The sequence below is a fragment of the Perca flavescens genome, chromosome 12, assembly GCF_004354835.1.
Source record: "Perca flavescens isolate YP-PL-M2 chromosome 12, PFLA_1.0, whole genome shotgun sequence".
In the NCBI taxonomy this organism is placed as follows: Eukaryota; Metazoa; Chordata; class Actinopteri; order Perciformes; family Percidae; genus Perca; species Perca flavescens.
Genome location: NC_041342.1, coordinates 10511957 through 10527742, shown reverse-complemented (window position 1 = coordinate 10527742; position 15786 = coordinate 10511957). Strand labels below are relative to the sequence as shown.

The 15786-nt window shown below is 40.8% G+C and overlaps 1 protein-coding gene across 1 annotated transcript in view; it reads left to right on the top strand.

Moving 5' to 3' along the window:
* nectin4b (nectin cell adhesion molecule 4b) overlaps positions 1 to 12275 on the top strand; it is a 29382-nt gene extending 17107 nt beyond the window's left edge. Inside the window, exons 5-11 of the mRNA XM_028593895.1 lie at positions 3343 to 3460; positions 5413 to 5564; positions 6206 to 6371; positions 6877 to 6952; positions 7412 to 7471; positions 8606 to 8806; positions 10895 to 12275. Of these exons, the coding sequence (XP_028449696.1) occupies positions 3343 to 3460; positions 5413 to 5564; positions 6206 to 6371; positions 6877 to 6952; positions 7412 to 7471; positions 8606 to 8806; positions 10895 to 11188 (1067 nt within the window). The 3' untranslated portion in view covers positions 11189 to 12275. The remainder of the gene's footprint in view (positions 1 to 3342; positions 3461 to 5412; positions 5565 to 6205; positions 6372 to 6876; positions 6953 to 7411; positions 7472 to 8605; positions 8807 to 10894) is intronic.
* Positions 12276 to 15786: the final 3511 nt, after the last annotated feature.

Below are 15786 nucleotides of genomic sequence, written 5' to 3'. Positions count from 1 at the left end.
GCCATTATATCTGTAGTGACTTTCAACAAAACTAATATAGGCCTGTCTAAATGAGCCACTGAGGTGAGAATGGGTAAACTTGTTTGGGATGCAAATAATAAACCAATGCGTGATTGCCGTCCGTGGGAGCGTGTTGACATTGTATACATACAGAACTTACTGTGTGTTACTGGATGTTTTTCTCCTTTTAAAAAGGTAAAAGTATTGCATGGGCTATACTCTGTCAGATATAACCCTTAAGAATGAAATCAAGTTATTTTCAGGCAGAAACAACCTTTCTGTGACAAGGTAGGATCTGCAATCACTTTCTGGCAAGTGCAAAAGTGCGTGTTAAGGGTTGTATTGCTGCTTTAAAAAGGTATTTCAACTGGTAAAAAAGTACTGGGTGGGCAATCATGTGTCAGATACAAGCCTCATGAATGAAATTGAGTCAATTTGAGGCAGAAACATTCCTTTCAGTGACAAGGTAGGAAGCTACAATCACTTCTTGGCAAGTGGAAAAAGGATGGATTGGTTATAATCTAGGGCACAGGGCGCTCCCGCAGACAGCAATCCCTTTTTGGCAGACCATCACTTTTTGGCACCACACTGACGCCACTGATAGCAACTGTATACATAGTATGTACTGTTCTAATGTCACACTGTTTTGTAGTTAGTATACTAGAAATCAGTTTACCTGTACATTTTGTGCTAACAGGAAACATGCAGTAAACCTATAGATAGGCACCGATCCAACTGTGATCTTTGATTAAATGTCCATGTTAATAAAACTTGACAAAAGAGAAAATGAAGATTTAATGCTTCCTTGAGCTGTCTCACCATCATCCACAGTTCTTTTTGCCGTTGTGTCTAGCTCTTTTATTTCCTGGGACAAACAGCGCGGCCATAAATGAAGCGTTTATTAGTACGCATACTGACCTTTTTGGGTATACCGAATTCTCTTTGTTTTTCAGTGCAAACACACCTGCTGAGAAGTTCTGCAGTATGTAGCAACTTGGCCTCTGCTTTTGACTCTCATTGCAGGAACGAAAACTAACAACAATAATGATCATTAGTTGTATTTAGTCTAGCTATGTAAGTAAGGAAGTCATACCAGAGCCCTGCAACGGGAACACCTACATGAAATGCTTTAATTGTTATTGTTATTAATTTTATTTCCTGCATGTCCACTTTCCGGCAGTGTGACTGTTCCATTCAAAACACTGAAAAATATGACATAATCGAATATGAGTAATCAGCCATGGCTTTATTAGGTTAGTAATGTGCAGGCTGATGAGCTACCCTCGAGCTTGTTCAAACTTGACTTTAAACTTGGATACCTTTCTAACACATTTTTTGTTTTCTGAGATCTTTCCTGAATAGTTCTACCACCATCCACAAGTTATTATGATTTAGTTTTCCCAGCTGTGAGTTCCTCCTCCATTTCTTTTGTACATGCACTTTGGGTATTCCTAATTTTGTCACTTCTCCAGTGTGAACACACTGCATGGTGTTCACACGCCACACGCCACACGCCCCCCCTGACCTCAGAAATCTGAGGTCAGGGGGGGCGTGTTTCTGACTTTGACCTCGGAAAATCTGAGTTCCGAGTACAAATGGAACGCACTATTACTGTATGTTCAGCTCAACCTTCTCCACTGGGCTATGGGACGCTTTTCTTTAGCTCCTCCCGCTAATGGCTAATTTAACCAATGACATTCTTTCCCCTTCTAGCTCTCCTGCAAGAGATATTTGTATAGCTTAACCTTCCTGTTGGGAAAATAAATGGGTGGCAGTAGACTAAACATTAGACAATATTGGCAGGTTTCTGGGAAAGTGTATGAGTAATGCTTTGGGCCTTCACTATTACTGCTGGTGCAGTCGGAGAGAAGGCACCTAAACTTCAGTTCTTTCTGTGTGCACCAGCTGCTCTTTGTCCAGTGTGATTTGACAGTTCAGTGGTGCCCAGAGGAGTGGACTCGAGTCAGGCTCGAGTCATGAATGTGATGACTTTAGACTTGACTTGTTAAAAATCAAACAGATTTGCAAAACAGACTTGCTACTTGACCTTAATGTCATTTGTAGTCTCGCATTGCCAGAGGGTCTGGCTAGTCCACACAGCATTCCGGGAGAAAAACGTGTTCTGGTTTATTGGCATTTCTTTAAACCAATCACAATCGTCTAAGCCCCAGACACAATGACGGTGCCGCTGCAAAATAGCCTCGGGAAGGAACTTATTTTGGTGGAACGTGTGTACATTCAAAAGTTGTTTTAGAAAACTCAGATTGGACAGATAGTCTAGCTGGCTGTCTGGATTTACCCTGCAGAGATCTGAGGAGCAGTTAACCATAGTCCTCAGAAATTCACCGCGGTTTAGAATTCCAACACAAAGAAAGCAGAAGGTGACGGGACATCTGGTGGAATTTCAGCCGGCACCGGACCAATCCCGGAAATATAACGTCGTCGATATAGACTACATGACTTGTGACTCCATTTGGACTTTAACCTTTTGACTTGGGATGACCTAATATTCTCCCCAAGCCCGAAGATTAAAAATGACTTTATAAAAACAATTATGCAGAAATCAACCTTTTAATTATCCTGACAACAGGTGTGCAGTACTTGAATCAATCACAATGCCCGAGCAGGAAGAGAAGATGCGTCTGGCAGTGCAGACCAGCAGACAGACATCACATAATACCTCAGATTGTCACATTCAGAATGAAAGACTGCTGGCGTCAGCAACATGCAAAAACGTTCAACTCAGAAAGGACATATAATTGACATACTGTACCAGAACACACTCATTATTTCTTGTAAATTGAATACTACTGTTGGCATGAAATTAGGTTTGGTGAATAACGACTCAAAGCACAAAGTGAAGTACTTTTGACTTGACTCAAGAGACTTCATAGCCAAGTCTTGAGACTTGAGTTGTGACTTGCAAAACAATGACTTTCTCTCACCTCTGCCAACTTTATCAGTGTGAGAACATAGAATAGTGCTGATGTATCTGACCAAAAATCTTCATAGGCACCTTTTTTTTAATCTTAATACCTTTTTATCGGCACATTTTATCATTTGTTGTTAATTTTGGCACCTTAATCTCTTTGTCTGTCTGTCTGTCTGTCTGTCTGTCTGTCTGTCTGTCTGTCTCTGAATTAACAGTGTTGATTCTGAGGAAACTTAATCTTTGGATGAATTAAGACAACCTCATCTAGTGTGTTTTAAAGTTTAAACCCATTTGTTTAAATGACCATCTCTGCTGATAGAAATCCTAACATACAAGGTTTTAGCTTTGCTCTACCGTTTTGGGTGAATATTTAGCGGCACTGCATGCTTATGTCTGCGTTTGTGTGTCAGACCCCCCAGATGCCACCATCTCCTCTGAGACAGCGGACTGGTTTGTGGGTTTGGAGAAAGCTGAGCTGGTGTGCAGCAGCGGAGGATACCCCAAACCTCAGAACTTCACCTGGACCTGGTAAAGTCATTCATCAGTAATCTGACAATTACATGTTAATTCATCCCACTGTAATGCTGTCTGCGCTGCTAAATTGCTCTCTACATGGCACTGGAATGTGTCTCCAAACATATATATAAGCCACCGCTAACTCACACACACACACACACACACACACGTGGACTACACACACCGTGGACAACAAAGAAGTGTGCTTCAATCTAAAGGTGGGCGTCTCACTCTCCTGGCTCAATTCAGCACGGAATAAAAGCTGCGGTGTCGTGTTGCGCAATTTGAAGTTAGAAAAGGAGCGAGGGAGATATTTTCACATGAGGGAGGGAGTACGCGACACAAGGAAGAGCAGGAGACACATGCTAAGCACTTAATCATAGTGCCATGCTTTAAATATCACTCTAATGCCTGGTAAAACACAGGGTCTCTACTTAAATTAGAGACACTGTACCAGCCATTACATCTCAACTGAACACACAATGGTAAATTGTTGTGTGCTTAGTGAAAAATATTTCAGCCATGAGGCAATCTTGAGATATAAAGATTATTGTGGATTAGAGCTTTTCAACCCCCGCAGACCATTGGGCACGTTCATTCAGTACAAACTAATGCTGTGTGGACAAGCATTGTTCAAACCCACAGAGGCTTGTTTTTATTATTATTATTATAATTATTATTATTATTATTTGTTAAAGAAATACTTCAACTTTTTGGGAAATGCGCTTATTTACTTCATTGTGGAGAGTTAGATGAGAAGATCAATACCACCGCTCATGGAAAAAATGAAGCTACAACCTGCTTAGCTTAGTTTAGCTTAGCATAAAGACTGGAAACAGGGGGGAAACGGCTAACCTGGCTCTGCCCAAAGCTAACTAAATACACGTACCTGCATCTCATTGCAGTGCTAATGTGATAATAGACTCCCATACATTCAATCAACAAAGTAAGTGAGCATTCTTGTAATTTTTGTGTGTTTTTTTTTGCTCCTGTTTTTAATCTTGTTTTGCTCTGTAGCACTTTGGGATTGATTTAAACAAAGAAAAGTGCTCTACAAATAAAATTTATTATTATTATTATTGAGTCAACAGATTTCTTTGGCTGCTAAAGGTGGACAACTCCCTTTTTATCTGTATCATTTTCAGCCATCTACTGTGTGTCAGATGCAATCTCCACCTGTGACTCTATTATAAAGGGCTGGTTAGAGAAGCTAGGTGGGGTTTTGAGAAAAGAAATGTGAGCCGGCCCCAGTTTGGGGGGTGAAGCGGCAGTTAAATAGCTGCAGCAGCACAGTGAAACTGCGGGCAACATGAGCCCTCTCGGTGGACCTGATCAGAAACTGCCTCTCCATTATGTGGCCTGTGATGTCAGCTGTCTGCTGTGGGTGGGACTTGCTGGACTTGTGTAAATCCCTCAAACCTAGTATTTATTCGGCCTGTTCAGATCAATGGGCGCCAGTTGAAAGCCCAGCAGCAGGTTTTGGTTCAGGTGCAGCCAATTGGTGGTTCCACTCTGCTGTGAACCTGATCCCGTGATGTGTGTGTTATTTAAGCACACTTGAACACTTCCGTGGTGCGAGCCAGTTGCTGCATTTCATGCTGCTGATGTAGATCAGATATCATTAGATAATTTGTGCGTTTCCTCCTCTGACTCTTCAACAGAAATATTTTGAACTGGAATGCAAGTTTGCACTTTGTTACCTTTAGTCCACCAAAAATGAGTGGCAGCTATTGTTCGGAGCAGTGGGTGCCAGGTTTCGGTATGGTTTAGCGATGGGTTCACATCTGTTCACACCTGATTGCCAATTAAAGGTGCAGTAAGCGATCCTGCACAAAGATTGTTGATATTTGAACCCTAACCCTAACCCCCCCTTTCATATGATGCTGAATTTGACTACAAGTTTATTGGATTAACATCACTTACTATACTATTTAATGGTGACATTTTCCTCTGATTATCCACAGGAAGGGAGGAGCTTTGCCAGATGGGGCGTTTGTGGTTGGAGAAAGACTTGTTTTTGGGCGGGGCCTCCGCATGGATGACAGCGGGCTCTATGAGTGTGTGGTCCAGAACGCCGTGGGAGTGGCAAAAGCAGAGTTTACGTTGACATTAACAGGTGAGTGCACTTTAGAGCACTTTGTTAGTGATTAACATCACACGGTTTGTTATATTTATTTATCCAGGTAAGCTGATTGAGAACAACTTCTCATTTGCAACGAGCACCTGATCACATTCACCCAGTTACACATTCATACCTGGAAGCTGCCCGGTACAACCCCAGTCTGATCTGCTGGCCACTCCAGCAGCTCCACTGGAGCGGTTGTTTTTGGGGATAAGGGCCTTGCTTAAGGGCACCTCAGTGGTGGTAATGAGGGAGGGAGGGAGGCTGCTCTTTCACTTCCCCACCCAGATTTAGCCAGTCGGTCTGGGTATTGAATCAATCCCGGTCAAAAGCTTGCTTCTCTAACCTTCAGGCGACCACTGACTGTGTGCTTTGTTGGTGTTGTAGAAGGAGGAAATGAGAGGAAGAGTACTTGAAAATCATGAGACAGTTAAAAAAAAAGAAATTCTCCTTTTGAGTAACTGTGCAGAAGTGCTGCCCCCTTGTGATAATAAGATGGCATGAACAGATGCTTTTTAACTCTATCAGGATCCAAATTGCTGCACAAAAGATATCACTGTAGTTTTGTGGCTGTATGAATGTGTTTGTGTGAGAGACATTCGTCAAATGTCTTCCCATCCTCGTCTTTCTTCCAGAGACATCCCAACGCACGGGCGTGTCCCCCATGGACAACATGATGCTCATCATTATCGGGGCTTCAGCCGGAGCTTTGGTCCTGGTCCTGGTCCTGGTGGTCCTGCTGGTCAACCGCTACCATCGGCACCGAAACAAAAAGCTTGAGAAGGAGCTCAGCGAGAAAACGTACGCTCACCTACATTTTCTTAAAAAAAAAAGGCCATGTAGTGAGAGAAATACTTTTATTTATTCCCCCAACCGTGATCACAGCTGGACTGTAAATGCTGGTGTTGTATTTAAACTGTTTACCCAGCAGGGGTTTCCCTGCCACTGTAGGTTTAGTTGCAGCACCTAAACCGAATGAATGGAACTAAAATACTTTTCTCAGATCTAGTGACTGTAGTTGGACAGGTTTTTAAGCTTTTTGAATGTTAGTTATTTACTATCTGCCTCTAGATTTCCAAATGTTTTAGACACAGATATGATGATTAATAACGGTTCAAAATGATGTGAAAAAGAGACGCAAAACTATCGCAAAGGGACACAAACCGACCCCAAAACTCTGTAATCTCTCGGCTATATTGAAAATGTGGGATTGCCCTCAATTGTACCTCCGAGAACTAAATAAAGGTCGATGATTATGATGATTATATAAATCCAAATGTGCTGTCTTTTTTTTTTTCCCCCTCAGGGAGGAAATTCAAAGCTTCTCCCGACAAGCTTCCTTTAGGAGACTGAACTCTGTCAGCACAGACCCCAGAGTGCAGGTACACACACACACACACACACACACACACACACACACATACACATACTATTTTAGTGTGCGTTTTTCAACACTTTCAGCCACGGACAACAAATAACTTACATTTTTTCTAATGATCAATGAGCATTGTCTCTGATAAATAGTCATACAATAGAAACAATACACCTACAATCACTTACTTGACTCATTAGCAGGGACACACACTTGATTACATACAGTTATTTTTGATTTATGAAATGCCACACACGCAGATATACACTTTCTTACATGGCACGCACGCACGCACGCACGCACACACACACACACACACACACACACACACACACACACGCACACTGAAGATTACAGGCTGCTGCAGATAACATGCAGTGTTCATAGGCGCTTATTATTATTATTATTATTATTATTATTATTATTATTATAATTATTATTATTATTATTATCTTATTCTGTTTTCCAGCCTGAAGATTACGCTCTGCTCAGAGTAGACAGCCGAATGAAAAACAGCCAGTTATCTCTGGTGAGTTCCTCCAAAAATGTGATGGAATGATTGATTTGGGTACAACAAAGGAACATGAGTGCTCTGATACTACGGCATAAGGCTATCATGATCTGAGGTTAGCGAGATTTCTTCAGTAAACAGAAGACGTGTGAAGTACAACAAGGACAGACTTATGATAGCGATAAAAAACAAGTGATGCTCACTGAGCAATTACATCAGCCAAATCCCCAAAATATGAACAACTGAGTTTGAGATTTCTTTTGTGTATAAAATCACAGTTTGGATAAAATTTTGTTTGGGTTTTTCATAGAGAAATATAGTTTGTGGTCTTCACACTCTAATTTAATAACGCTTTTTGATACTTGTTTCCCCAATACTGTTAACAGTTGATAAAAAAAAATCAATAGCTTCCAAAGGAGTTCCTGGCAAATACAGTTTGGCAACCATTGAATTAGCTGATAAACTGAAAATGATTGACAATAATTCTAATAATTGCTTAATTGTTTGAGTCATTAATCAGGCAAACATTTCAAATATGTGCTGATTCCAGCTTCTGAAATGTGAAGATATAGTATTGTCTCAGTTTTATATGATTGGAAAATATATATATTTGGGTTTTATCCTATAAAATATGCAATATGATATTTTCTTTGACATTTTAAAGAATACCAATAAAATGATTTATCTGAAAAATAATCAAGGAGTTAAATAATCATGATATCATATCAGTTTGCATAATAATAATTAGTTAGTTGCAGCGCTACTACTATGATTAGTACATCTAATGGTTGAGCAGAGAAATATGTGGTTTGGGAGGATTTTACTCAGTGAACACCTGATAATAATACCAACTATGTTCAGGGGCTTTTCCAACCTGACAGTAAAAAGCACCTGGGGTAAAAGCTGAATATTTCAATTTTAAATTAAAACGGTCAAATAATATCATAGCAAAAAATGCGAAAAGAGCCATCAGTCGCCAGCTCCCTGTTTACACCAGCTGTCTTCCCTCCATTATAACACAGTTACTTAATGTGAGCTGTAAACACAGCAAAAGATATTCGTTTTTAAACCAAAACGTAGCAATGTAAATATAGCCTAAGACAGAACAACCGTTGTTATCAGTATTGTGACTGTTTGGGTCGCCTCCTGCAGGAACGAACCATGTACAGAGACAGCCAGTCCACTCTGGGCGGGAAGTGGGGGCCTGAGGGAGGGGTTGAGGTGGACGAACTGGGACGTCCCGTTGTCTGGCACAACGGCAGAGAGAGCCTGAGAGGAGCAGAGATGGACGGAGACAAGGAGGAGCAAAGGAGGAGGGTGGAGTCCTACCTGAAGAACAGTAACATGTCACTGGTATGTCAGCGTCTGAGAGATTAGGCTGCAATGCAGTCCGTTTGGTTTGTAACGTGTCACACGGTATCGGGTTTTGCCTACTGCTGGAGTCATGGAGAAAGAGCAAAGAACTGCAAACTAAAAGTGGAAACGGATGACTACAGACATCCTCTTTATTCTATCAGCCACTGTCAATTGTTCGTTATAAACAAATATTCGCATGGGAAGCTCTGTTCCTTTGAAATTATCACATTTTCTTTTCATTTATGTACTAGTTTTGGACCAACTCCAGTGAATGCATTACAACCTGAAGTAGTCATGGTTGGCGACCTTAAACACTCATTCATTCAAGAAGTTTTTACAGATTTTTCTCTGGCGGTGTATTATTGATCAACCTGTAGTGAAACGATGGCACTTTATGCTTCTACTACAGAAGACCACCAACCACTCTGAGCAACTCTCACCACCTTAAATGGCTATTATGTAACTTTCAGTTTGTGTTGATCTTGGACAAAAGCGGCAGTGTTTTTTCCACACCTGCTGTCCTACAGGTCTTCTCTCTTTACGGTGCTTTATTGTCCACTGTATTAGAGATGGTCCGATACCGATACCAGTATCGATATTGGCTCCGATACTGCCTTATATGCCTATGGTATTGGTATTGGGAAGTACTGGAGTTTATGCACCGATCCGATACCACGTAATAAAGCCCTAAAGAAAATCTACGTTAAAGTAGTTTATTTATATTCTTTTTCCGTAATAACTGACTGTCAAACTAGAGAATAAAAGAAAGTTCTGTTTGTTCATGTTTCACAAAGAGTTTAACCTGAGCCAGACCGACAACAAAGATAGAAATCATATCACATCCATACAGGGATAGCAGTATACAGTTGTTAAAACATAATAAAATATATGACACACTGGTATTGGAATCGGTATCGCGAAGCAAAAAATGGTATCGGGCCATCTCTACACTGTATACATTGTTAGCAAGTGTTGCATACGATAACTTAGCCTACTTTGGATGTCTCGTGAGCTAAACCGGGTATCACTATCACTGTGTTACGAGCCAAAGCATTAAGAGTTTGTTGTAGCAACCAACGTAATAATAACTTAGATTATTAAAAAACGCTTTTCATTAAACCCACGGACGATTTACAAAAGTAACGTTACAAGGGCACAAGGGAAAAGAAAATAGTACACAACACAAACACGGAGTAAAAGGAAAACCTCCACGCTAAATGGAAGGGGGATGTAACTTAATGTCGGCTACCAGCGTACAACCACATCACGCATTGTGAAGTTATTTTATGAATGAAATGGACACATTGCATACCCGAGGGCCAATTCGGGGTTGTTTTTGAATCATTTAATGATGTAATTGTCTCCATCTGTTGAAAATCCGACTGAGTGTGACTCACGTTATTGTTGTAACTTTCCTTTTCCCTTTTAACTTTTAGTTGTTCTTTAATTTCCTTCTTTTTTGTGATGCTCCTGCCCCAGTATCAGTCATAACTACAGCAGATAACTTCTAAAATAACATTTAAATACAATTAGGCCTACATAAAGACACCTTCTGTTTCCTTTTACATGGCTCCGCTGGCGTACACTAACACAGGCTTTCCCGGAGTTAAAAAGAAATCTGTGACCCGTCTAACTAAAAACTATTTAAAAATAGCATTCTTTTCACTGTTAGTCTCATTTGCTGTCACAGGTCATTTAAGATGTTATTGTATGAAAAATGACAGAGGTTTAGAAACATTAACAAGTTACATAGTCACTTTAAATAGGGTGGTATATGTTGTAGGATGTGACACACACTCCATGTTGTCATTGAAATTTATACCTGTCCTCTTTAGTTTTTACCCTGGATACATTTTTACTTCAGTTGGGGAATGTCTGGTTTAACCAGAGCATTTCCAACTTGAACACACCACCTTATTTAGGTTTTAGGAGCAGTTATTTTCAACCCATTTTATATCGTCAGTGACAGAATAAGGACTTTTGGATCTTGCCCCATTTAAATTTATGAAAAGTAATAGCGCTAATATTAGCTGGGTTTTTTTCCTTATCAGAGAAAGAGTAATGTGTTTATGCTGTTTATACCAGGACTCAGGTCTGCCCTCTTCCCTGGTTCCCCTGAAGGCCCAGCAGGATGAATGTGGCGTGGGGCCCAGAGAGCCAGACCTGGGCCACGTCACAGAGGGAGACTCTCCGCGTGGAGAGGACTGGCCTCCGCCTCCCACCCAGCCGGTAGACGAGGGACACGAGGATGACAGTGAAAGCAGCTCCTACCAGCTGTCAGAGGCCCTCACACATCACTTCTACTACAGTAACGGCGTCCTCCGGCCCAGGCCACACTCCAACGCCATTCTGCTGCACCCCAGAGGGCAGATCGTCTAGAACGCAGACTTACATCCACAACATGACAGGAGAGAGAGTCTGCCTGCATTCCTGCAGTGAAAATGACCTTATTCTTATTAAATGGGATGTTAGTTTTGTACACATTGACTGCAGTGGGTAATTAACCTCAAGAACGATCCAAACCTTTTTATTTTTTGCCTCTGGCTTGTGAGATTTTGATCCATAACCCTATATAACCCTAATAACTGGGAAGTTTATTAATAGTTTTGGGGCATTTTATGCCTTTTATTAGACAGGAAAGGAGAGAGATAGTGAGTGTTATGCAGCAAAGATCCCCATCCAGACTCCAGCCAGAGACGTTGTGGTTCATGGCCACCAGGGTACCCCATTATTGGGTTTTTTGATAATGTTTTGGGGCATTTTATACCTTTTATTCAACAGACAAGAAAACTCGGGGAGCGAGATGGCGATGTTCTCCAGCCAGACTCGATCCTTTATAATTTCTCTGATTGAGAATTAGGTACACCGGCGAGATTTTGCCTTTCCACGATGGCATGTAAATGAAAAATGTTTCTCTCCTTGAATGTGTAAGGAATAAAGGTTCCTGTTACATGATTTTTACTGTGTTATCCGCAGCGCTAAAATCTTGCATCCACTGCTATGGGGACTTAGACATATTTTTATATTCACAAAGTAGGAGTCCAAATGAATCCTCGCTGCCAACTTGGTGCTTTTTTTTTTTTTTAACATCAAAAACATTCAAGGAGGAACATATGGACAATAACACCATTTCTAAGCTCCAAATGCCTAGCCCAGTCACGAATAAACTGTACTCAGAGTTTTAATATTTTCAGCTTGGATGCACCTGTGGAGAAGAAGTCAGTGTGTGATTTTGTGCATGTGTATATAATATGTAAGGAAGAGTCATATGGAGATACTGTATGTTTTATGATCATGTCGTTAACGGCCACCTGCAACTACAAAAAGGCTGTGGTGCTGGAACACAGACCAAGTAAATTGGTGGATGTTTATGGATACACGCAGCAAACTGGTTTCCATGACCAGGTTTAAACCATACCAGTGCACAGCAATAAACTGACTGGATGAAATGTGCAGCGGATCAACTGTAAAGCAATGTTCTCTATCAAAGCACTGTCAGTTGTGTATATGTCGTTGTGTGAATTGTTTTATATTCTTTTAGTGTTTTTCTATGAAACTGAAAAGCTGACATGTAAAATGTTAAAATGTTTATTCACAAAAGTACAGCATGAGTCATTGTTCTTTATTACAACCTGGGACAATTGAGCTCGTTTCCCCTCATACAGGAGGATAAAAGGCATCATTGATCACAGCTGCTGCAGTAATGTAGCATTTGTGTTAGATTTCCTGGTTTATCCTTGTTCGGACATTTACATCCTTATTAGTTCGGTAATGACTGAAATAATCAGGATTGTGGATGCAAGTAGGAAAAAAAAGGTGGCTTTTCCCTGGATGGCTGGTCTCACTCTGTGTGACAGGGTGATGAGTTTAGTAATCTGGGGAACCTCTATTTTAACGATTAGCTTCGCCATTTTGGGAAATAAGCTTATTCACTTTCTTGACGAGAGTTACGTAGATGAGAAGATCAATACCAGCCTCATGTCCGCGAGTTCGGACTCTTTATTAATCCCAATGGGCTTCCCAGTCCATACAATCAGTTCCAACAAACACAACTACCAAACGGTAGTTAAAAATGTTAAAGATGCCGGAGGAAACTTATTCAAAAGATATGGCGACATGTTACAATAATAACTAAAGCATTAAATAAAAGCCAGGGTTTCCCCCAGAAAAGTTATTTAGCCTGGTGGAAAGTGTCTTTATTTTTGGCGAGGGCCCCGGCTGGAGCCAGTCACAGACTGATGGCAGCATTAAAGGAGAGCCCGATAGTTTCTGTGATAACAGAATCATGGGCAAAATTTAAAATTTAAAAAAAGCTATAAGACAGATTCCATAGGGCCCTTCATTAAGTCAGTGCTAAAAGCCAAGTATAGATTTAAAAATATGACGTCTCCAATCGAGCTACCCCACTATAACAGTACTTAATAAAAACGTCTTAAAAATAAATTGAACAATAATTCTCAGTGGCTGGGGGGGGGGGCAACTTAAGGCGCTGACACACCAACCCTTTTATTGGCTGTCTGTTCTGTGTGTTCCCTGCCGTCGTCAGTCAGAGGAGCCGTCACGTTTAGGTGTACTATTTTCTTAAAATACGAGATCGTATTCCGATAGAGCTGACATTATGGTCTGGCTTTGAAATTCGGGAGAAGCCAGACCCACGTGACGTCTTCGTCCAATCAGCTGCCGGTTTTTATTTTTTGGGCGACAATACAGATTAGCGCCGCCTGCTGTTATGGAGACTTATTTAGTCTCGCACACGCGCAGAACGTACACTCAAGTCGGCGCCGCTTCGGTGTGTTCTGAGGCACTTTTTTGACCAACTTGGGGAGACTGATCAGTCCGACTGGCTTTTCGGTCATTGGGTTGGTGTGTGGGTGGGCCACCAGGCTTGCAATACACTGGGGGAAACCCTGAAAGCAATACATCAGAGACAATAAATCAACCTCCTCATCTAACTCTCTTCAAGAAAGCGACTAGATGAATTTCCCAAAATGACTAACTGTTCCTTTAAGATGCTGCTCCTGTACTCAGAGCGGATACTTGGGGTGGAAGTGGACTACCTAAGACTACAAGAGGACGTACATTTCCCAGAATGCTATGCAGCAACGGCAGCTATAAAGAAATGATGCAAGGTTGGATTCTTAAAATGCTAAGATGAGTCAGCACTTCCTTTCCTATCTTTGTTAGCCTTAGATACTCATGACTTTCCTTTACAAAAGGAAAGATATTGCCAACGTCTCACAATTTACAATAATGACATGTATGTGACCCAACTTTCCATTGCAGCAGTATTACAAAGACAACACATCAGGACCTCATTATGTAATGGCAACTGTTACATGATGCCATTGTCTAGACAGAGTGAGTCCATTCTCATCTACTTGCTTGATTTTCACTGTGAGCCTGATAACAGACAGTGTATGGGGAAATGTAATGCTAAGGGATTTCGGAGGGGCTACAGTGATCATTGTAGAGTTGCGCAATATATAGTTTTTTTTTCAATCGCGATATCAACTGCCGCAATACACACATCGCAAAAGGCTGCGATACATTGCAAAAGACACTCAGAGATTTTGTGTTAGTTGAAAGAAAATATCAGTAGCAAACGGCACTTTAAAATTTAACTGTTTTTTTAGTGGTGCCTTTTATACTCAATTCAACGTTTAATTTGTTTAATGAATTAACTTTGAAAGTAATTTCCTTTTTGTTGCGTTTCAGCAGAATACTGAAAGCAGCAAAACTGAGTACACTTTAAAGTGCTCATATTATGCTTTTGTCTTCTCCCCTTTCCTTTATTGTGTTATATATCTTGGTGTGCACGTTATAGGTTTACAAAGTGAAAAAGCCCAAAGTCCACCCCAAAGGGACTTACCATCTCCAACAGAAAACACTGTTCCAAACAGCTCTATTGTAGTCCAGCCTTTACTTCAGAGACAAACGTGGGTCACTTTGTAACACACGTTATAATGCTCGCCTAGCTGCTAGCGTGACACGCCCTCATACTCTGCTTCTGACTGACTAGTAGTCCTTACCTAGCTACTATGCATGTGCGACTCACAACAAAGATGGAACAGAAGTGAGATGCCTCACTCTGTAGCTAAAACAGAGAGCTCAACACACAGGGTGAAAAGAGGAGCTGCAGCAATGTGCAGTACAACAAAAACATGACGTTTTTTTAAAATGTAACCACATAAACCTACTCTGGTACAACCTCTTGATACAATTATGAACCTGAAAATGAGCATAATATGAGCACTTTAATATCTGTTTATCGAAAATAATATCGTTATCGCAATATTCAACAAATATATTGCATACTTTCCACATATTGTGCAGCCCTAGATCGTAGATGCAGAGGTTTGCTTTTGCAATTTGTGTCCTTGTGTATAACCTATAGAAGTCTATATCCAGCTCTATGTCACTGGGGCTGGATGTCCCTACATATTTATATATATATATATATATATATATATATATATATATATATATATATATATATATATATATATATATATCTTAACTGGCTGGGTTTACAAACAGTACTTAAGTGCCAAAATTAGTTGTTACAGTCCAAGCTACGTCAAAGTTATTTTTTTTCCAAAAGAAAAAAGAAGTGCACAGTAAAACAGTCAGCTACATTACTTTTCAGTAATATCAAAATACTAAGAGAAATTTGTTAGTTAAAGGTGCTCTAAGGGATGTTGGGTGATGTCAATTCTTGTTGACATTTGAAGCATCGTCAAACTAAACGGAGGCTAGCTCGCCCCTCCCTCCGCCTCATCCTGTCCCCTCCCCCTCCCTTACGCGCACTAACCCCCCAACCCCCACCCCCAAATCCTTCTTGTTGGTTATTGGCTGGAACTTTGTTGGCGTTTGTGGTGCCTGGGCTGTCTACAGAGACCTACATTTTTTACAGTGTGTTCATGGGCCAGGCAGCTAGCGGATAGTGAGGAGATGTTTGCTGTATGTGACAAAAAAAT